Here is a 23269-nt window from a genome sequence, read left to right as displayed (position 1 = left end):
ATTATAATTCAGCATTCAGCAGCATATACAGTTATCTAATATCGTCTCTGTAGCACACACACAAAAAAAACTTTTGTAGTTTTTCTGACAGTTGGTGTTTGCATTGCAGCAGAATTTCGTATTAATTGACTAACAGAAATGTTCCCAAATGAAATGACAGAAATAAAATAAAATAAATGAGGTTTATTCTGTAAAGATTCTGTTTTGGAGATACGAGTCCTTTCAGCTAGCTAAGCTACGTTCCCCAACTTCCTCACCAGCTCTTCAGGTAGATGCGGTTAAAATAGTCCTGTGATTCACATCAACGTTACTAATCACAGAAGTTAATTACAACACATTAACCAGCTTCACCGCATTCAGATACATTCCATATTTATCATATAGATTTCTGATATTGATAATTATTGACATTTGTCAATAATTCTGGTAGATGCTAAAGTTTAATCTCCCCCATCCATTGAAATTATCTAGCTAAAATACTCTTATTAAATAATATTTTCTATTAAGTATAAAAATAATAATAAAAATAGACCAATTAAATCACTACACCAAATTTTTAGGACCAAAAGTCCTACGTTTAGTTCAGTGGTAGACCCAAAGCTGTCAATATGTGCCATGTTACGATAGGTTTACCTTTTCATAAAGTATAAACTGTTCTTGAGCATCTTCGCTAAAGTTCAGAACACAAACAAAGACACGAGAGGGTAAAATCACACAAAAAAGATTTGTTTACTTTTATTCAAAAACTTACTGTCTCCAGATAAGATACAAATCAGAAATAGTACAGTGGATGGCAGGACAGGGAAACAATTAGGTATGAGTGGAAATCTTTGAACAGGGAAAAAAAAAGATCATATATGCTTATAAACATTAACAGGAAAAAAAAAAACCACTAGAAAAATTAAAGTTTCTGTTAAAACACATGTATATTTACACAATCTATTCAGCAGTTTTGCCGATGCAGTGGTGAGTGACCAACAGGGGACAGAATAGAGCCGCAGAGCCTCTTCGTTTTCATATTTCCTCAAGTGCTACTGCACTTTCCTAACTTAATAATTACAATCATGCCATTTAGGAACAGACTATCATCTAAAGGAAAAATGGGAACACTGCACAAAACAGGGGAAAAAAGGAAAGGAAACGTAAAAAGAAAAAGAAAAATTGAGAACATTTCTTTTGTACAAGCATGTTTAAGGCCAAGGCATGGAATGATTAAAAAGTATACCTCTGACAAAACATGTTTAGATATACAAATATTTCAGTACAAGCTAGATGTATTAGTTTTACTTTATAGAGCTGCCCAAAGCAACACAAATAACGTTCGTGTTTGAATGGATGTTACGTTGTGTTACAGTGAAGGTTTGATACAGGAGAAAAAACAAAAACACAAAATAAAAACAACTTAAAGCTGAATGTAATAGCTCTGACCATGAAGCTTAACCAACCTAATTTACATTGAGGAAAATGTAATAACCTGAAGACCTTAAGACTGACCAAAAACAACAAAAACAAACAAAAAAACCTATATAAAATACAAATTTTAAAAAAGTCCTTGCTGCATGGCTACATGCTCTCATCTTTTGACATTTTAATACATTTCCATTTCCTTTAAACTTTAAATTGGAGCTTAAAAATAAGACAAAAAACCCTAAATGCACAGTTATAAAATCAGCACCAATTTATATATATATTTTATATAACTTTATTTAAAAGTAAATGTCTACGTCACTCTAATCGGCTGAACGTCGGGAAGGAGACAATGGTTTTGCAGCAGACGCACTGTAGTTAAGCTTTGCTTTTGTTAGAGACAAACACAATGGCACTACTGGAGAGATTTCCTTTTGCTTCGTTGGTGTTGCTCTTTGGAGGGATATGCGAGCAGTTATCTAATCTTTGGGTGAGGTGATTTGGGAGAAGCGGAATCACAGCTTCAAACCTCGAATTCTTGAACAGAGCTACAGTGAGGACCCTCACTGCCCTCGACAGGATAGTAGGAGCTGTAGGCCTTGTTATCGTCTTTTTCCAAAGGAGAAAAAACCAAACTAAACACTAAATATAAAGACCTGGAGGATCTCCTCCATTTGACATATTAGATAGTTAAGAAGAATAAAATATATCACATCACTCACTATGATGAGCAATAACCTGCTTATAAATTACTACTTTACACCTGATTACTCACTATTACAAAAGGGCTATACAGAACATAGTTATCTTTTAAGTTAAAAAAAGAAGATGCATTCACCCCAGTTTTTCAAGAAATACCACAACTCTAAGAGAGCTCACATAAATTTCTTCACACAAGATGACGTTCAACTTCGAAATATTTTATATATTTATACATGGCTAAGAACAGTCCAACATTCCATGGCATTCACAATCTGCCCCCAGCATTTCGCATGAAGAGGGAAAGCTTACTCGATGACTGCTGAAGTCACTATATTTATCTTTAAGTCTCTAGTGAACAAGAGTAATCGTTTACCAGTTACTACACAGAATTTGTGTATCATCTTTACAAAAATCAGTCTGACCTTACAGAAAAATGTTGGTTTTCTTCAAAAAACGAGTCTTTTTTTGATATCTTAAAACATGGGTACTCCAAGGACCTACAAAAGAAAAGTTTTAAATTCAGTGTGAGGTTAGTGTTACCAAATAAACAACCCTTGATTCTCTCTGTTAATTTTAAGTCCAGGAGGGCTTGAACATTTCTTAGCTTGAGGCTGTCTCTCTTCCACAGCCTGGAGTAAACTGTGGAACAGAGCTGTCTATTAGAAAATCACTCCTATTAGTGCCATCTAGTGGTGATCTCTCATGGCCTTTCAGTGGAGAGTTAGTGTGCCCCCCACATTACCGCTGAAAAGCATCATAACCCAGGAAATGAGTGGTCCTTACAGACTCGTCCATGATCGAGGCTGGGTCGAAAAAGTCTGGCTTCAGTTCCGATCTCTCCCGCCGATTCTTTGACGCAGGCTACGAGGCAAGGAAGGACACAGTAAGACATGCTGTGAAGGAATGAGCAAGTACAGGGAAAAGATTCAAATTTACAATGACAGTTTAAGAGACCTCCTTACCAGATCAATATCCATCGTGTCAAAGTCCATGCCTTCATTAAGATCTTCAATTCTGCCTTCTGATGACATCATCACATCCTCTACAATCGGTTCCTCATCATCTTCCATTAGACCTGATCCTCGACGGCTGAAAAAAGGCAAACAGCTGTCAAACAACATGGCCTTAAGCTTTTCATAATACAGAAACAAAGCATTTCAAATCAGTTTGAGATTCTATGTACGAGCCCATATCGAAAAGCGCACTAAAGACAACTCAGTCCAGACTTAAATTAATGGCATTTCTTTGGCTTTTGCTTAAAATCACTTTACTTTTGAAGGATTGCGTGGGTGCCATATTAAATATTCAGGAGATCACTTAGACTAACACTGCATGTGGCCAGACCCCAGTGCTTTCTGTTGCCAAAACAAACACAGCTTGCTGAATGATTTAGGCAATTTGCCACTTAGGCTGACCGTTGCTACATGTACCTTCACTGGCATCTTTTAGTAAGAATGAGATTTTGTATTATCTTCTACAGGAGTTTCAAGCAGATCTCTTGGATTATTCCAACAGTGGAAACACAGCCTATACAAATCACACCATAACAAATAAACTACATTCGACTATAAAACAAAGATCATCTGAGGGGAATGCCACAGAATTGGTATAGTTCTATAGGTTACCAGTATAATAATAATAATAATAATAATAATAATAATAATAATAGACTGATGCTCCACAAAAGACAAATTTATTCCTGATCTCCAACTCCAACATTAGGTTAGTATTCCTACGGTAAAACACAGTTTTAAAGGCCACTGTAGTTGAGCTGGACAATATGACAATATTTAAAATTTTCACAATACATTTTCTTAACGTATACACAATATGCTTTTCTAGACATATTGGGCACGTTAATGCTTAATAAACACTGATCAGCTGCACCTTTCATTACAAACAGTGTAATTAGACTGGTTGAATTAGATAAAGTGCAGCAGATGTTGAATAGAAAAATCCCTATTCAATATGAGTGTATCTGAAAAGTAGTATATCATGATATAGTATTATCACATCGCCCAAACCTACATAGCAGTTATTTCAACCGTTTACAGTAAAGATGGCGGTTTTCTTCCAATTCCAGTGTGTCTGTGACTACCTTCCCTCAGCATAAAGCTGAGGTACAAACTGACAAATTGGTTTTTACTTACAGCTACTTTGGGGGGAGAAACACCATGATCAGAATAAGCTAAATATGATCAGAAAGAGCAGAACAGAAATGTTGCCGCAAAACTGAAAAATAAGAGTTTCAGGGGCATGCCTAGGTGAGTGTCAAAAGACAATTTTAGTATAAAGTTTATCATCAAAAGGACATCCAGTGAATCACAAAAGTAAAGAGATCAATCCAGAGATAGCAACAACTAATATTACAACAATTCAGAGGGAGAATGCAAGTTGAGTAGGGCCATTCAGACCTACAAGCAATTTGTAGAATGAAACATGCAAACAATAATTAGTCTTAGGTTTTCTCACATGGCATGCTGCAGGTTGCTCCTCAGTTTGGCGTAGTTCATCGCTCTCTCGTGCTGTTGCCTGGCCGCTTCCTCCTGCTGCTGCCTCTGTGCTAGCATCCAAGTGACCTGCGTGCTGCAAAACACAAGAGCGCCACACTTTACAGTATCTATCACGCAGGACTGAGTAGGTAAGAAAGCCTCATCTACTTTCGGATCCAGTTCTGGTGCCTCTCCAGCATTTCTAATTCATTTCTCGCAGCATTTCTAATGACCCTGTCAGCAGCTGACCCTGTCCAAAACCATATACACCTACATTGCACGCCATCCAGAAACCCATATCAAAGCTGTCCTTACTTGTAGTCCATGGGGGTTTGGTGGTGGTGAGGCTGGGGCGTCTGTGGGTGCGTGTGGTGCTGTGGTGGTGGCGGCTGCTGCTGTTGCTGCTGCTGCTGCTCAGGTGGCATGGTGTACACGCCCATGTAGCTGTCCTCGGGCCGTAATCGCTTCGGGTCTCGCATGACCGTGGACGTGAGGTGGGGCGAAGGCATCATGACGGGGGTCTGCATGCTCTGCTCTCGATTCAGCCACATATCGCTGCTACTGCTACTCTCCTCTGCTGCAAGACGCACAAACAAGGGTTAATCAGGCTCTGCTTCAGAAGACCTGGGGGTTCAGTTTAGGGCTGATTTAAAACAATTGATAATGTATGATGGCGGCAAAGGAAGAGGAACCAAAGAAGGCATAAGAAAAATCAGATCAGATAGTTCATTAAGAAGCGTCAAAGCTGAGCTGACAGGACAATCTGTTACAGTAAGAAGTGCTGAACTGCAGTAGTAATTGGGGTGGTACCTTCAGACAGTTTCCTCTTGCCAGTGACAGGCTTGGGCTTCTTACTGCGGATGGTGGAGCCACGACTGCTGATGCCACTCACCACAGACATGGTGTCGTCATCACCACCAGCCTGCAGCGAGTTCCTGTAGGAGATCAGCGGCAGCCAGCAGTCCTCCCTCTGCAGAGCCATCTGAAACGTCATAAAGCGCTCCAGATACATGTGTCTGAGGAAAGAAAGGAAACAAATCAGACAACACACACTTACTTTTTATAGTTTATTACTATTCAACCACTACAGCTAAGAGTAGCTATTCTGGACTAACTAATTATGAACAAATAAAAATATTCCTTAACATCACAAACATGAAGTTGGAAAAAAAAAGGGGAGCCTACACAGTGCGCTTGTCCTGTCTCATGAGCTTAGATGAGAACTCGCTAAGGATGTCCAGGAAAGCCAGGTTTAAGGGAGGATATCCTTCTCCCTGAGGATTCTGCTCCTTGAAAGCAAACTCGATCCCATCCCTACAGGTCAAGCACAGAGTAACACAGACGGATTCAGTCACAGCAAAGTTACACCCCAGACCAACAGGACAGCACAATCCAAGACCGCACTAATTTAGGAGAGAACCATACTTGTGTAACATGGCGATGGCCTCTCTGGTTTTCAGCTGATCCAGGCCAAAGGTCAACGAGAAACGGCGAGCCAGCTCCTTAATGCCACAGAAGGCCGACGACGAGCGGTCAAAACCTGGACCCAGGTCTGAGAGCATCTCATTGAACAACTAAACAGGGAAAAAGCAGGAGAAAGGTATTTTGTGAACATCCATGTCTTCTAGCATAACAAAGCCCATTCATTCTGCAATTGTACAGCTGACATCATCCACTTACCTGCTGCAAGCTCAGAATGAGCGTTTTAGCACACTGTATTTTGTCAATCTGCCTCGTTTTACTCATGGTTTCTTTGATGATGTCTCCATAGTCATTGTAATACTGTTAAGAGAAAAGAACAGTACAATGTGAGCAACTCCACTATCTGTACCAGGCCTTATTAATGTTCAAGGAATAGAAAATAAAATGTAGCACTCACCCTCATATACTGCTTAAATATGTCAGCCCCAGTCTTCATCTCCACCACGTTGTAGATGATGAGCTTGCAGTAAGCTGCGAGCAGGTTGCGTCTTTTGTGCAAAGCTTCTATTTTTCCGGCTTCGTCGTCCTGCTGTCCGTCTGTTCAAACAAGACATGTAAGGAAAAACATCTGAGTAACCCTAAACAGGCAGGAGAAGTTTCCGCAGACTCAGATTAAGCCCAGGTGATATACCATTAGCACTACAATTATGCCATAATTTATATCTGGGAAACCAAGATGGTCCTCAAATCATGTCATGTTAAAATTTAACAACATGCCAGCTAACTAAAAACAAACAAACCAACATTACCCAAAATTCCAAGTCTTGTCTTTCAATTACAGTAGGTTTCAACTACTGTACAAAGCAAGTTCTTACACCAATGAAACGGGAGCCAATTTCACCCTCTAAACGTCCGTTTTTCTTCAGCAAAGAGTACTTGGGAAAACCAGCCCTTAGTGAGTTTCTGAATTACCAATATATATTTAAAAAAAGAGCACCGTCTCCCCCTTGTGGTGACAGAGTTACAAACTGTGACCCATATTTACATCGCTCCTAACACTGTACACACTGATGCCAGAGTGTGAAGTAAGATCTTCATTCTTAATTTTCCTGGCCAGATAAAAGCAGTCATAGACTAACTCTAAAATATATAAATATACAAGACATGCATCTTAAACAGGACAGGGCAAATCACTTTCAAATCACTTTCAAAATGAATAAACAACTAGCCTGGAATTCTCTCTAATAGCAGTGCATTTTTATAACCCTTCCTCCAAACTGCAATTGCAAAGCTTATTCAAAAGGGTTCATATTGGCATTCCAGCATTCTCAAATTTCAGCTACCAACAGAACTTCTTATTGTACACATGCATTCTCATTGCCAACTTGTCAGACCAGCTGAGCAGACACACAGGGGTCAGCTGGGTGTGTACATTGGATTGGAACTGCTATTCTGTCTGTAACTATTACAAATGACCTAAAGCCAGTTTCATCCAGCAGCCAAAAGCATCAAAACGTACAGAGCAGAAACCACCCATGGTAGCCTTTGCCCACACTTCACAGGATCTGCCACACTGAAATTAGTGTGAAGAGGGTAACAGGCCAAACCTGTGCTGTTGTTGTCCTCGTCCTGGTCAATGAAGACATGATCCAGGATGAAGCTGAGCAGTTCAGATTGCAGGGAAGCCTCCGGCGTGTAGACCAGAGGTTCCAGAATCTCTCTCCCTCCAGAGATGATCTGGTGACTGAAGATCATCAGCAGGTCACACAGGATGGTGAAGGCCTGCAGCAGAAGAGCCAGTAAAGTAGAAGTGTCTTTATAATGGGGCTTGAGGACGCAAGCATGTACCAGCGGACCTCTGTTCTCCGATCTCTTGCACTGACCTGTTCTTTGACAGCGGTGTTGACACTAGCCAAATAACGCTGGCACATGAGACAGAACGCTCGCATTTGCTTCCTCAGAGTCACCATGTCCTCCTAAATAGAACCAATATAGATTAAAAACTAACACAGGGGGGAAAATAAAGAAATAAAAAAAAACCAGAAATGCAGTTTTACCTTTCTGCAGCTTCCCTCTGAGACTTTGGCTAAGTGCCAGAGGATCACATAGTGTGTACACTGCAGTGCGTGGATGACGATCTGAAATGACCCAGAGAGACAAAGACTCGGTTACTCTAATTCAAGTGGCATTGTACTTTCAACACAATCACAACAGCAATTCAAACTTGGCACCTGCTCAGGCATGTCCCCGTTCTCAATGCCGGTGTTGAGTAACTTATAGTTGCTGGTGAACAGGTCCCATTTGGAAAGGTCATGAGCACTGAGAAGAGAGGTAGAGAGCATGGGAAATTACTTAAATGATACACCAAACAACTGTATTGGAAGAAAAAGAAAAGAAAAGAAAGGTACTTACTTATGAAATGCAGTGATCCTCTTTAGCGTAGATAAGACCTGATAAGCATCATCTTCGTCTGGATCTTCTCCCTAAGGAAGATGTTCATTTTTAAATAACTAGAATAATTTCACATATGCTCTTCGGCTTTACTGCAGTACAATTCATCCCATTTTTCAAGTCTTATTTTCACTATGAACATACATAACTGTAACCTTAGTGTAATAAGCTTGTTGGCATCCTAATCACATTGGTGTAGAAAACAAAGATTCACAGAATATCTCCCCTTCCCCTTTTGTAATTACAAACACTGCAGTCTTGCCTGAAACTTGTGCTGTAGCTATCTGCCCTTTTTTTGCTCACCTCCTGGAGAAAGTCTTCTAGTAGCCTGTTGAACTTGTCCACCAGTTCATCCAGGAGCTGGCTGCGGGCAATGTCCACCCTGTTGAAAATTGTGAACTCTTCGTTGCAGAGAGCATGGTAGGTCTTGGAGCAAGCCTCCAGCACATCAGTGTCCGTGTGCTTTTCCACAACATCCCTGATTTGTCTTAGAAGTGATTCTAGATGCTGAGGGAGAGAAGACACAAACAGCACTGCATTAAATGCTGCATAAGGCCTGGTTTACATGTCTCGAAACATTCGAGAATTCTGTCAGTACCTATGCACAAACTCAAACCAATTGGTGGTATGGCTCACCTTTTCCAAACGTCCTGTTGTATATATCTCCAGATCAAAGTACTGCGGCAGCTGCAACAGGTTGGTGACCTTTTCTGCATCCACTGAGTACTGTGGAGCAAAAAAATAATAATTTAGATATTTACAAAAACAAAACAAACAAAAAAAACATGTTCAAATTAATTGCTACAGAATTACAAAATTCATTTGACCCTTTTTATTAAAAAACAAAAAAACAATACAAAACATTACTGTTTACCTTTGCAAGTAAAGGTGGAAGTGCTACTGCAAAGAGCTCAGTCATTCTCGTCCGGTCATCGAGCTGAGTTTTCTTTTCTTTAGCCGTCAGTACCTGGAACAAAAGGAGTTTGCTAATCCGTATGTATACACATAGCTCACAAACAGGACATGGAGATGATCAGAATTCATTCATTTATAATAGGTTTCTCTTTACGTTTCTTTTCTTAGATGGACCACCACCATTGACGTTTTATACAGATAGTTCTCTTACCCTCTTGCCAGTGCCTCTACCCACAGGAGGATGGCACTCAGCAGCCTGCCGGATGGTACAGAGCATGATCTCGATGAGGGCAGTCTCCTGCCTGTCTGACAGAGCTAAACATCATACAACTTTTTATTAGTAGTGTACAACAGAACGGCAACAGTGGTGCATGTAGAAATGAGGAGCTGCATGGTTCAGGAAACATCTACACTTCCGTTCTTGTTGTGTAGAACAGCAAAGCATGCCTCATCTGGAAACTGTCCTTTCTACTAACATTTGTTTGTACAAACCTTCCTCTCCAGGCAGAGGCTCGTCCAGCAGGAGGCTGATCATGCACTCCCAGTCCTTCAGTAGCTCAGAAGCACACTCCCACATGCTGTCCACCAGGTATGCAGCATGTTCATGCAGCTGAGCAGAACACAGAGGAAAATCATTGTTACCACTAAGCACGTAGGCCTTCCGTTTGGCTTGTATTTATCTATTCTAGCAAGTCCAGAAACAAAAGGACAAATAAGAGCTAGCTTATTCTGACCAGTAATCAATCTGACAACACACAGGGCAGAAGCTAAATGAAGTTTAGTATGTTACTGAGACTCACTTCACTTTCCAGGAAGAAGAAAACTGTGGTTTTGATGAGGTTGGCATTCAGAGACTGTCTGCCTCGTCTCTTAGGCATGCTGTCATCCTCTACGTCTCGATGGCTGAAAAGCCTGCAAAGGACATGACAAGTAATATTCAAGGAATTCTTCTACTGTGGAAAAGCAATGCTTGTATACTGAAAATGGAGAACAATCTACAATCTACAATCTACATTTGTGTCCAAAACATGTTGGTTTTCCCTTCATTCCAGAGGTTGCAATCATAACCCTACACTAAAATACACTGGAACACTTAAACACGCAGGGCCTCAAGAGTGCCATGTTTGCACATATTAGGAAAGCGTACCTCCTTGTGATCAGTATGTTTTACTATGCCCCCTTTTCTCTACTCTACAGGTAAATATTACAAATCTAATTGAGGTTTCCTCGATTTCTCTCCACCCTCACTTCAGCCTGTGCCCCAGAAATCGGTCGAAGTCTGTCATCTTCAAGGACGTATGATTTTTTTTTATAAATGTGCTCAAAGGAATTGAGGAGCAAAAACAAAAGAGGTGTCCAGAGCGGACCCCGCATCTATTTTAAAACACTGCCAACTGCCCCTTAGGCTAGTTGTAAACTGTTGCCAAGCCTTCAGTCATGGGGGGTCGTGACTGTGGTTCGCTGTGTACATTCCAGACCCACATTGACATCAGAGAATCAGCAAGATTGAACAAATACTTGATGAACAAGGAAGGATAAAACCCACTTTTAAAAACGTGAACCTCAATTATGACAGCTACCCTACAACTTAGGGTCAGGCAATTAATCAAAAATTTACTAAAACTAAACTTCTGTTGAAGACGTTTTGTATTCTGGTAGTACTGTGTGTTCATGTACTGTCATACTAAAAACATACTAAAGCCATGTGACTTGAGGAGAACTCAAACACAGAGCCAACTGAGTAACTCGAGGAGCTTAAATAATTGTTCTACAACTCAGCACTACTACAACTCATCACCTTGTCTCGTCAGAGAAAAGAGAACCGAAAGCTGGGCTCACTTCTTGAAGAGGAACTCTCCCGCCGCCACGGCAACCGGCCGGTGGGCAGAGTACACCAGGTGGTAGACGCTCTCACAGTCCTCCGCAGTCAGGACCTCATCACTGCTACTGAAAACCCAAACACCAGAATCACGTCAGCTCATGGCCTTAATTACATGCGCCATCTGTACATAGGGGAGTATGGGGGGGGGGAACGTCAGGCCCCATCTGACCTTACTGTACTTACTGTAACACGAGTGTGAGCAGTTTTATTGCTTGGACAGCGACATCATACTCCTTGTCCAGGGTCATAGACACAATGCGGTCCTGAAACAGACAGTTAACAGTTACTATAAAAATAATAAAATAATGACATTAATAAAATATCTACATATTGGGCTAATTAATTAATAATGCATCAACTTGAACCAGGTTTCAAGCACTAATTAAGTGTCCAAAGAAAAATACTAATTATGTCTAATGACTGATTATGACTAATTATTAAATATGTCCACATATTACACTACTATGTTCATCTTTCCACCAGTTATATATTTCTATTCAGATATTTAATGTTCTTAATAATATCAATCAAAACAATTATATCCACATTTGCTGAAGTAATTTTATTTATTAATTAATTTGATTTGCTGCTTATTTGGGATGGAAATGTGCTGCAGATGGCCCTCACCTTGAAGCGGCTGGTGAACAGCTCCAGCTTGGCATTGAGCTCACGGTTGTAGTAGAGGCCCTGTAGAGCAGTCAGGCATTTAAGCCGCACTTCACCTTGCTGTAGGAGAGAGCAGAGACAAGCTGAGGCTCTACACTCACTATACAGACAGGTCTCGCTGTAATACAAGTCACATGGCTCAGTAAACAGCTACTCAGCCTCACCTTGTCATGCATGGTCCAGCCCACATACTTTAGGTAGCTGTCGTTGAGAAAGGCGTCGCTATACATTTTCATCCACACTCCGATTTCTTCTATGCAGATCGCTCGGATCTCTGCTATTGCATCTCTGTAGTGGAAACAAGACACAATCAGTAACTGAAGTCTACATACAGCCCAGTGATTAACATGATCATCACTACTGGTGTTGCAGATTTCAAAATCTTACAGACCTGCCACTGAAGAGGGTTATTCATGCTGTCCCCTCAAAACACACTTTTGACAATTTTTGACCAGTGTCCTCTTTATGCAACACTTTGGTCATGTCTATGATGTCTAAGACTTGCTCTAATCTTTACTGATTACTGCTGTTATAATTTCAAATGCAGTTGTCAGGAGGGCATACCGGTATCGATGAACGAAGACACCCTTGAAAATTGCATTCATCATATTTTCTATTTCATCCTGGTTTTCTTGAAGCTGCAAAGAAACGAAGACAACACTATATCACCATTATATTACACAGGGTTCTAGATTTAGCTTTTTGACAAGGAGCACTGAGGCCTCTGATCTCACAAACGAAGAGCACAAACGAAGCCCATTTTCTCTCATACACATGAGCTGCGTTTCAAAGCCTATGCTGCACTTTGTGGCCACTACAGCATTGAAGGCTAATCCAAAGTGAAGGAAGCGCAGCCCACAATCCTGAGTGATTTGGAGGACACAAAGAATGTATATTTCTCAGCCCTCAGTTACACACACACACACACACACACACACACACACACACACACACACACACACACACACACACACACACACACACACACACACACACACACGGGGGGAAACTGCACCACGATGACAGTGAAAACTGACGCCTCCAGAGCAGAGTATTATTTCTGTGAATAAATTTAAAAGCAAGAGGCCAGCCCTTTCCAGTGACGTCAGGCTGGTTAGACTGTTCCATTTGTGTGACCGAATGACTACCAAGGAGGAGTTTTTATAGGGTAGTTCTACTCAGGACCAGCCCTACCTTGGCTTTGGAACGCAGCAACAGTTTAGAGACAGTAGTGAAAACGGTGGAGGGCTTTACTTCAAGATGAAGTTCTAATTCGAATTATTCAACAAAGCAGTTTAACTTCTGCACCATATATGGTGTCACTGTCTACATTCACTCTCACAGATTTGTAATTTCAAAAAGGAAAGTCAATAATAGCAAAAAAAAAAAAAAAAAAAAAAAATCAAAACAGAACAGCAGGTTTGTTAGGCTTCTTAAGTGCTCTGGGATAATCAGGATCAGAATCTCACTACGTATTAAATAACACTACTCTGTGTGGTTCTGGAGATGACAGTCAATGGTCAGTTCCCCCAATATCTCTCACCCATCCGCCTGAGCATAAATCACACAGATGGCACCCCAGCAGGACTATCCTTACGTAACTGAAGAGTTAATTACTATTAGAATGCCAACCAAAGATAGCTCTGCTACTTGCAACCATCCTGACTAAGTTGAAGCCACCTGTTCTCTGTGGCTTTATAATAATAATAATAATAATAATTCTAAAAAAAAAAAAAAAAATGATGTGATTGTCCTTTGATTGTCAATTAAGATGAGGAATGGAAACACCATGCCATTATGCTGTTATTCAATATGTTCGAGCATGGGGCAAGAGCTAAACAAGGAGGCCCAATGTCAGGCTTACCTCCTTGCGTTTCTGCAGGAGCAGCTCCAACCTGTCGTTTGCCCGCTTGCCAATTATCTTATTCCTCTCGGCTTCGTACTGGCGCTGCGTGTTGTCCATGTTAATGCTGAGGTTCAGCGCTACATTCACCAGAGCGGTCATCAGCTTCATGGCTGTGCGAACAAGGGTTAGATGCACATAGGAACAAGGGTTAGTTGCTGACCACGAGCACCAGCTCATATCAGCGAGACACATTAACGTCCTTCAAATAAAAGAACTCTGCTACTTTAAGCTGTACCTATTGCTGACACAAATGTACAAATACACGAGCGCACACAGACACACAGAGAAGCAACAGAATAGGGCTCTCTGGAGCAGATAAGCACAAACCTAGAGGGGTACAAATGCAGGATAAACACTCTTGATTTCGGAAGACACAATAAATGATCAAGTGTCCCAATACTTTTGTCCATATCAGACCTGCAAGAGTGCTGGTGTGCCTGAAGGCTCGCACTTGGGAATCCGAGAGACCCGTGAGTAGAGAAATGACTGTGTCCATCATATACTCGTCATAGATGATGCTGTACTGACACTGTCGCACCAGTACACCGATGAACTCGCAGAAACTAGACTTGAACTTCTTCCACTGTGGTCCGGCCATGGTGAGAGGGTAATCTCCACTGTCCTATGGGGACATATACAATGTGCCTATTTAGCACTGGAGAGTAAGGTAAAAAAAATAAAAATCATGAAGTGCATGAGATCACCACTAAAGGATGCTTTACAAAAACCCAAAATGTTACCTCATCAAACTCTTCGGTCATCTTCCTGATGATCTCAGAGTTTTGCATGTGCCGAAACATCTCGCCACTCACAACACCTAAAATAATAATCGGTTGGAACATTCCTGAACGTAATACAAGCTTATAACAAGGTCATTGTTTAGTCATTGTTAACTCCAAGCACCTTGAATAAACCATCATTACACTCTGCTAAAGCCATCTTACCTTTGCAGCCTGAACACTGGATAAAGAAGTTGATCAAGTCGAGGAGTGCTGTGTCTCTGTCGTGCTTGTATGACTCAATCCAGTCATCCACGACAGACTGAGGGATTGGAGGTAGAGAGAAAGCTTAACATCTGCTAGACCACAAGACACTAGACCGTGCAACTTTATACATGAAACCATGAGCACGGCTGTGCTCTGTAACATGTCCACTGACCTGCATGGCACTCTTCCCCAGCTTGACCACTTCAAAAAGCATGACATTCTCCATGCCATTTTCCTGGTGGTGTCCATTTAAGCGGCCGGCACCTTTACCCACTCCTTTTCCCTTCTCCCCGGGGGCCTTCTTCCCCTTCTTCACCTAAAACACAGTGTCATTATATGTCAACAAACAGAGGCAAACTTATGTGACCAACTTCATGAATAAATGATAAATGTAAGCAGATTTCCAACTTTAAGGAAATTATATTTGTGATATAAAAGAAGAACTGATTTGACCATTGTTTTTGTATGGCACAAGACCATTGATCACAATGGCGAATCAATGGGCATAATGCGGTCTTCAGATAAGGTTATCTACATGGACTTTGTAAAAGCCGTTTGCTCATCAATAAGGTCAGGGTCTACAGATGAAGCGGAGTCAAAAAGGAGCATACCTTCCCTTTCCCCTGGGCTGCAATTCTCCCATCAGGATCATCAAAGTCGGTATCTGATGAGAAACGAGTGTCTGTGTCCCTGTTTTACACAAAAGCAATTCAATTAATCCTGCAAATAAACTGTTATTTAAGACCAGCCTAATCTGTAAAATATGAACCGTGCAATTCTTGCAACTCAACATTGTACTCCTTAAATTGATTGCTAACCAGAAAGACCTTTACAACGAGAGGATTCATACACTGGTTGTCTGGTCAAACCTGAATTACACACATTTAAGCAATAAAACATAGAAAGAGGAAATGCACTACACAGTTGAAGAGCTTTGCAATGCTGCAAAAAGATTGATTTTTAGATACTGGTAGATGATACAATGCAGGAAACCACACAACCAAGATTACTTTACAACTAGACATGGTTTGAGGCAAAGGTGTGAAGATTCGGCTTTAAGCTTTTGTTACTTGTAGCCTCACAGGTCCAGTGCACAAAAAAAATAAATAAATAAATAAATAAATAAATAAATCATAAAAAAGGCATCAGACACCAAGCATGTCTTGGCTGATTACACTTGGGCAAGTGGAAGAGGGTGCAAATTTGACATGTGGGCAAACCACCAGTTTCACCACAAGTTCCACTCCAAAGTGCAAATGAACAGATTAAGATCCACTTACTGAGGATAATGGAAATCCGTTGGTAATTCTGGTGCTGCTATCATTTCTTTAACATCTTCTGGACCACCTTCCCCTCGTCAAAGACTTCAGTTAATCTTGAGTTAACACAAGCAGTGGGTACCTTTGGGTTATACGACCTAAAACCCAAGACATAGCTCCACATGAGACACAGCACCAGAAAGAATACTCATGATTAACAAGAGGACTGTAAAGCTTAAACAAACAAATAAATAAATTAAAACAAACAAACAAATAAATAAATACATAAATAGTCAACACATAATTGACTTCAGTGCACCGACAATGCTGTAAAGATCTTGTGAAATGTGGGGAATGAAAAGGAAGGGAAAAAACCCTAAATTATACAGGGAGCAATTTCAAAACGCTTCAAAATATAATTTCTACTGAAGCCCTGGTCACATTACGGCCAGTAGGGGAGCAATGTTGCACTACTTTTGAGTCCCTGCACTTTGTGAGTGCTGGACCATGTGGGAGCTGCATCCCTGACTGAGAGAGAAACTATTTAACAGGAAGAAACAGGGATATGAGAATGTGCTGTGGCTTTAAAGATAAGTCCAATTTCCCTTACAGCAGATTCCACCGCTAAAGTTGCTACTTTACAAAGAGAAGGGGAAAAAAGACTTTATGGACAAAAAAAAAAAAAAAAAAAAAAAAAAAAAAAAAAAAACAAAAAAAAAAACATTAAAGTAGAGAAGGAGAAAAAGCAGATTTTTTCCTTCATGAAAATCTTCAAAGTAAGGCCTTCAAATTTCATTATATACCATAATGCTGGTTTCAGCCTTACATGCCTTAACATAATGTCTCATTTACTTCAAATTTAGTTGATCAGCCATGTTTGGTATCTAATTCTTTTGTGTTGAACCAGAAATGCATGGCCATCATTGCAAACAGTGCACTGTCACCAATCCCTCACCCCCCCCCCCCCCCCCCCACTTTCCAAATACATCCTGATTAGTTTAGTTAGTAGACAAATGTGGTTTAGGATTTACTTTAGTCTAAAATAAGAAAACTTCACAGTCGAATGGTGAGACAGCTCTGGAACAAATGTTTAATTTTAGCTTAAATGTTTAAATAAGGCCCATCCACACTGTTAAATAATCTGTCTTTTACTTGCTTATGTAGCTCTGATAAGTAATTTGTTAAAAAAATCTGTTTTTTTTTTTTAATGAGATTGACTGAAAATGTGGTGAGTGTCTGTTAGCAATGTTCGCCTACCATCTCTTACACTAAACAAACTAAACTAAAGAAGCATTAGTAATCAAACATATCTTGGGTGACCAGGTATCGGATAATTAGTCTGATCCAAAGGACAGATTGATTCACAGAACCCGGCTTTATAACCCAGGACCAGAGCAACCTACAGACCTCATACACATATCATAGCAAAGAGCAAGACTCCCCCATCTGCCCTCAACCGGTCATCTATCAGCGAGTAATCCCGCTTGTCATCCATATAAGGAGAACTGAGAAGGGAGGAGCTGCTTGCTCATCTTTAGTCCCACAGATTTCAGAATAAAAAAAATTCCTGAGCCCAGACAACAGTGTCGAGGTTCAGCACAGTTACTAATTTTAGTGACCAATAAACAGAAATTGGGTTAATTTGTATCAGTCATCATTTGTTATAGTAATGATGGTCAATCCTGATGTCTCAAGTCTCTCCCAGATGTTCAGGTATATGGTTTATTATTTCAACAACTGTCTCAGATCGGCATGCAAAGTTCATGTATCGGTATCTGAACAGAAAAAGATGGATCGTTGCATCCCTAGTGCTCATCAGAATATTTCCATTTTCTGCTGAACCATTACTTAAGCAGCTCTACTGATATACGCAGTCTATGTTGCAGCCCAGAACTACCCCTTGCTGAACATAAACACAGCAATCCATACAGCATCTCAACAAAAAACTGCAGCCGCGTGAGGCCAACCACATAGTATATGATTAAGACTGGAGAATGAGCCAAATGTGAAATCTGCAATCTTTGGCATTCACTCTGCAGAAACAATGTAGTTAGTAGACACTGAGAGCCCTATTGACAGAAAACAGATTTTAGTCTGTCAGCCACTAAAGTATAGAGGTGAGACGACCTTCTTTGTATACTAAGCTGCACTTTAGCAAACCAGAAAAAAGAGACCTCTATCAACATATTTACAATTGACAAATCTGTTGCTACCAGCGCATTGTTTTCTGCAATCACGTGCATCGCAATTAATATTATGCATCATGAAAATGTCTGAATACTGTAATCTCACATTTTTACCTTTTTGTCCAGCCCAAGTATGCAATTAGTTATTTAACTCTCACACATAAGCGGACATAATTTTATTAGTAACGTGTGTGTGTGTGTGTACTAATATATATATATATATATATATATATATATATATATATATATATATATATATATATATATATATATATATATACACATACACACACACACACACAATTACTAGATGCTTTACTCAATACTTCAGGAATTCAGTTAACAAGTGAATGAAATGACATACGCTGCAGCCATTTATTACATTACATTACTTTATTAAGTTATCTGTGGTGAGATGTCCACTTTATAATATAAGTAGTTATAATTAGAAGCATGTGTCATTTTGTTTATTTGTCTGCATAAATGGAAACCTGAATCATTTTATTTCCCCTGCAGCCAAATGGTTTTATACAGCTGAAAACATTGACTGCACCTTTTATTTGTCATGGTAAAATATAAATAGGAAGTGTGATAAAGTCTTGAATCACCTTTTTTTCAAAATTTGCAATCACCTAATTCCCAAAAAGTAATCACATAAATAAAACACACTTGAGTGGATGTGTCACAGCATCCAAAACAATGCACCGCCCGTTAGGTCCGGACTGGGATAGACCAACTGGAGTACGAACTGACCATCTACAGTGAAACGTGGAGGGAAATGTTACTACACAGCAGAAAAAAGAAAACAGAGAATGGCTGCGTATTGCATAACTAGAGTAGGGCACCGTGGACCGCGGTTGAGCACAGCTCCTCGCCGTGCTGTGAAAGCCATATGCCTGGAAATGTGCTCGCCGACGGAGATGAAAACAAGGGGGCGTGTCCGCGCCCACTTCGCGGAGAGCTCATTGGACATTCCGTCTCCACGGTTTCCAGGAAACATGCATGGGAGCTGTCTGCCTCTGACGCCCAAATAAGGCGCTAATCGTCCCGCCCCTCGGCTTACCGCGCCCAATCAGAGATCAGTATTCGCGTCCGTGGACGTAAACACGAATAACTGGGAAAAGGAAACAAGTCAAGGCTGAAAGAGAGAGAGAGCGAGAGAGGGGGAGCACTCAAGCATATTTACATATAAAACAAGGGTGTATAATTCTCTCTGGATTTAGTGCCATCCTAAATCACCTTCAACAAAACGGTGAGGGTTTAGGGGTAACGGTAGCGGCTACAGTGAGATTCACAAGCCACACCAAAACTTCAGCGCAGTACTGGAGTGTAAACTGGGTGTGGCGTACGGTACTTGTGCAACGTTTAGCTAGCCAGCGCTAGCTAGATAGCTACCTCCGAGGAAGGAGAAACTGCGAGTACAGCATAAGACTTTATCATCATTATGAATTAACGTTAGATAATAAAACTATACACAGACATTAACACAGTAACACCAATGACCACTTGGGATTTCTTCCCCATTTAGTTGAATGGGGCTGAATATGGTAACTACAGTTTGTAAGACGAACAACGTTAATGGATGCTGTGCCGAACCTCGTAGCTAGCCATCAAGACTCCAAACTTCAGCAGATGCGCGGATGGATAAACTCTAGGACATCTCTCTGGCCACAACTAGCACTACGATCTCACACGCACTTACGAAGCAACCTGGAGCTGGAGCTAGTGTCCTAAAACCCATAGCTAGATTGCTAGTAGCAAGCTGTATCTGCGGCGCAGCACTGCTGCGGTTATGTAACGTCCACAGAGTAACACTGTAACACTAAAAGAGGCTGTAACCTCCGAGCACGGAGCGAGGGAAACCGTGAGGAAGAAGGTCACTGCGAAAAATGAGCCACAGCTGTGACATTAGGAAACACTTCGGTCAGGGAAATTGGAAAAAACGCACTCCTCGAAAAGTGGCGCCAAATTAAGCTAACAACAATTACGACACGGCCGCCGTGACAGTCCGGCTCGGCTACGGCAAAGGTCGCTACCTCTACCTCCACAGCAGAAATGTAGCTAGACAAGTAGACGGGCTTTCGCAAACGCTCGGCTAATTTAATCGGGGGAGGTCTGTGGAGTGAACAGGTAACAGCAAAGCCCGGAGGAGGGGTTTTTTAATAGCTTAGCAACGTTAGCTAGCTATTAGCTTTGTTACCGGCGACTGTCAAAACATTTGTTGAGTCTACGCACTCGCTCGGCCTGGACATCCTCTGCAAAGTTAGCTATAGCTAGCGTCAGCAAGACTGGCCATGTCCCCCGACCTAACTAGATAGATAGCTAGATAAATAGGTATAGCTAGTTAGCCAACGTTCAGGAGTTAACACAGGTCACATCTGAAGTGCTGTGCACGCAATTAGCCAGTTAGGATACAATCCCCGACACCAGCTGCACAGAGACAGCCAGCCAGCCAGCCAGCCAGCCAGCCAGCCAGCCAGCCAGCCAGCCAGCCAGCCAGCCGACTACACACAGCAGCCCGACACCGAGTCGAGCGAAGCCCGGTCAGGGTTAGCGTGTTAGCGCTGCTGTAGTGGGACGGAAACAACGGATGGACACAAACTCCCCCTGATCAATCATCATGTTTCACACAGCAATTTCAGTTGGTTTCTTCCTTGCTGTGAAGCATAACACCGACTTCGCACTCTTGATGTCGCAAATAACTTGATTTCAGTCCATTTCGCAGAGAAAGAAGAAATCAATTCGCTGGGATAAACAAGTTTTCGAGGGGACTCGGAGAGAAAGAGAGAGAGGGAAAAAAATCTCCATCTTGAAACCAATCCAGCAGCTGTTTTCGGGATTCTCCATTTTGGCTCTCAGCGCACATTCAGTCATTGTAAACGCAAGCCGCCCAAGTCACGTTACGATTAACTCGCGTTTATCCCCCCCTAAATGCATCTGCCAACCATGTGAGTTCAACACGAGCCATCAAACGCCTGATATTTTTTCGCTCAGCCGACAACAAAATTTCCCTTTTCACGTGAGGGGGGAAAACATCGCATCCCCGTCCTCCATCTTGCTTCTGAATGTGTGTGTTCCAGTTTCGCCATGGTGGCTGCTGGTTAGCTCGCCGTGTTGAGTTAGCAGGCTAGCCAGGCACGTCAACAAAACAGTTCACAGAAATACCGCGGAAGTGACCGACGATGGAAAAAAAAATGGCTGGGATTCTCCAACCTTTATAGCTAGCTAACACACAATACGAGCTTTATACGGCGCGGTCTACCCAGTTTGTGCTACGTGGTTAAGATAGCCTCTGTTTTAGCAGGCTAGACCGACCCCTCTCTCCTGTCGGAACCAGTCCCCGCGTATTTGACCGCCCAGCTAAACCAGCGCTAGCTGCAGCTCGGCGCACCAGCACGAAATATCGCTAACCCGACCAACTTCTATAAACGTTTTCCGCCATTTTACAACTTACCTATTTGCCAGGGTTGGATCCGGCGACTGCGCGGCTTCTGGGCGAGTTCGATCAGCGCTGCTTGCTCTGAACGAATATCCGAGACTGATTCATGGACGTAGTTTGAAAGTGGCGGTCAGAAGCTGTTTTAGAGACTCTCTCTCTCTCTCTCTCTCTCTCGCTCTCTCTCTCTCTCTCACCCCGCTTGCTCCGTTTGGTTTGTTGTTTCGATGATTGAGATGGGAAACAGTACGAAGCTGCCACCTGGTGGTTAGATGGCTGTGACCCTCTGGAGCGGATAAGGGGTGACATCTAATGGTCAAGTCAGATTCACAGTGTAGAATGATGTGAAAAATTAGGACACCCCATAAAAAGCTGTCTTATTTAAACACATGGATTACTGCTTGTAATTGTATCAGTATTGAGAGATACAAAAATGCACTTATTGCACAAAAAAGGCACAATCATTTATTACTGCTTATGAATGTGATCTCCTCTCCTCTGCTCTGCTTTTCTTAGGTTGTCTTGCAGGAACAGCTTCAAGATCAAGGTCTGTTACGAAGCGTCTGTGATGTTTGGGTCAGGGGACTGTGCCAGTCTTTCCAAAAGCTCCTGTTTGTGTCTCCTCAGGTAGTCTGTGATGGATTTGGAGGTGTGTTTTGGATCCGTATCCTGTTGTAGACACCTTCATTCTCTCAGCTTCAGCCTTTCAACAGATGGTTTGACATTTGCATCCAGGAGTTGCTGTTATTTTGTGGAATCCACCTCCATCTCCACCTGTGCAGTAAAAAACATATGGTATTTGATCTTAATTGTAGCAATTTTGAGAGATGAAGGTAGTAAATGTACACACTATTGTAAAATGTGATGGAGAAGTTATTTACTACTACTTAAAGATTCCTACAATTAGAATCGGGTTCACCACATCTGCAGCAAATGATTAAAACATTGTTCAAGAGGGATTTTAGAGGAGCCTGTCTTATTTAAACCTCAGACATTTAGTTTGGTTTACTCTTGATTGTTGTAGTGAAGTAAGTGGGATCACTATGGCCAGAACCATAGAGCTCTTGAGGCTGTAGGCTGTAGACGCTCATATCTACAGAGTCTGAGAGTGGATTTAAAAAAGATCTCAGGACAATTCCAATGTCCAAAAAATATTTTACAAGTGAAACAACTGCCAACAATATGGTCAGGTCAGGCAGTCTCAGAAAGTTCAGCCCAAGAGCAGACCAGAGGATACTCTGACAGTCTTAAAATGTCACCATGGGACCTCTGGTTGAATCCTTCGCCGTCAAAGAACTTCAGGGCAGGACTAAAGTTTGCCAGAGTACACCTGGACAATGACCAGAAATTCAGGATTTTCTTCACATGAATGTAGGCCTAGGAAGAGGCATCCCCCCCCCCCCATGCTGAACCTAGATAAATGTCCTTTCCTCAAGACCTCACCAGCACTCTTAGTAAGGCCTTAAACTATACTTTAAGCAAATGAGGTTCTATTTCTTTACACTTTTTGCATTGTAGGAAATAGAAGCCTTTTCCCCCTAACACAAAATCAGATAACG

The 23269-nt window shown here is 41.5% G+C and overlaps 1 protein-coding gene across 5 annotated transcripts; it reads right to left on the bottom strand.

Annotated features, from left to right (window-relative positions):
- Positions 1-710: 710 nt before the first annotated feature.
- On the bottom strand, positions 711-21925 carry stag2b (STAG2 cohesin complex component b). Of its 5 annotated transcripts, XM_072663610.1 has the most exons (35): positions 19514-21551; positions 19120-19412; positions 18883-19030; positions 16110-16246; positions 15441-15519; positions 15002-15145; positions 14788-14884; positions 14584-14660; positions 14261-14465; positions 13802-13953; positions 12502-12575; positions 12102-12225; positions 11899-11997; positions 11455-11534; positions 11229-11336; positions 10190-10301; positions 9882-9999; positions 9601-9704; positions 9349-9441; positions 9111-9200; positions 8778-8981; positions 8436-8506; positions 8255-8342; positions 8081-8161; positions 7907-7999; positions 7631-7805; positions 6481-6620; positions 6282-6383; positions 6027-6175; positions 5787-5915; positions 5412-5617; positions 4917-5178; positions 4582-4695; positions 3072-3198; positions 711-2970 (listed from the first exon to the last, which is right to left on the bottom strand). In XM_072663610.1, the coding sequence occupies exons 4-35, from the start codon at positions 16151-16153 to the stop codon at positions 2848-2850; spliced, it is 3864 nt and encodes a 1287-aa protein (XP_072519711.1). In that variant the 5' UTR covers positions 16154-16246; positions 18883-19030; positions 19120-19412; positions 19514-21551; the 3' UTR covers positions 711-2847. The 5 variants fall into 5 exon arrangements, with proteins under 5 accessions (XP_072519711.1, XP_072519713.1, XP_072519710.1 ...); XM_072663612.1 differs by lacking the exons at positions 18883-19030; positions 19120-19412; positions 19514-21551 and adding an exon at positions 21729-21925 and having other exon boundaries at positions 711-2606; positions 2893-2970; XM_072663609.1 differs by having other exon boundaries at positions 18944-19030; positions 19120-21551.
- Between the last annotated feature and the right edge of the window lie 1344 nt (positions 21926-23269).

This window comes from Salminus brasiliensis, chromosome 19 (genome assembly GCF_030463535.1).
Source record: "Salminus brasiliensis chromosome 19, fSalBra1.hap2, whole genome shotgun sequence".
Lineage (NCBI taxonomy): Eukaryota > Metazoa > Chordata > Actinopteri > Characiformes > Bryconidae > Salminus > Salminus brasiliensis.
Note: the sequence above shows the minus strand (reverse complement) of the source record. Positions and strands in the feature narration are given on the sequence as shown.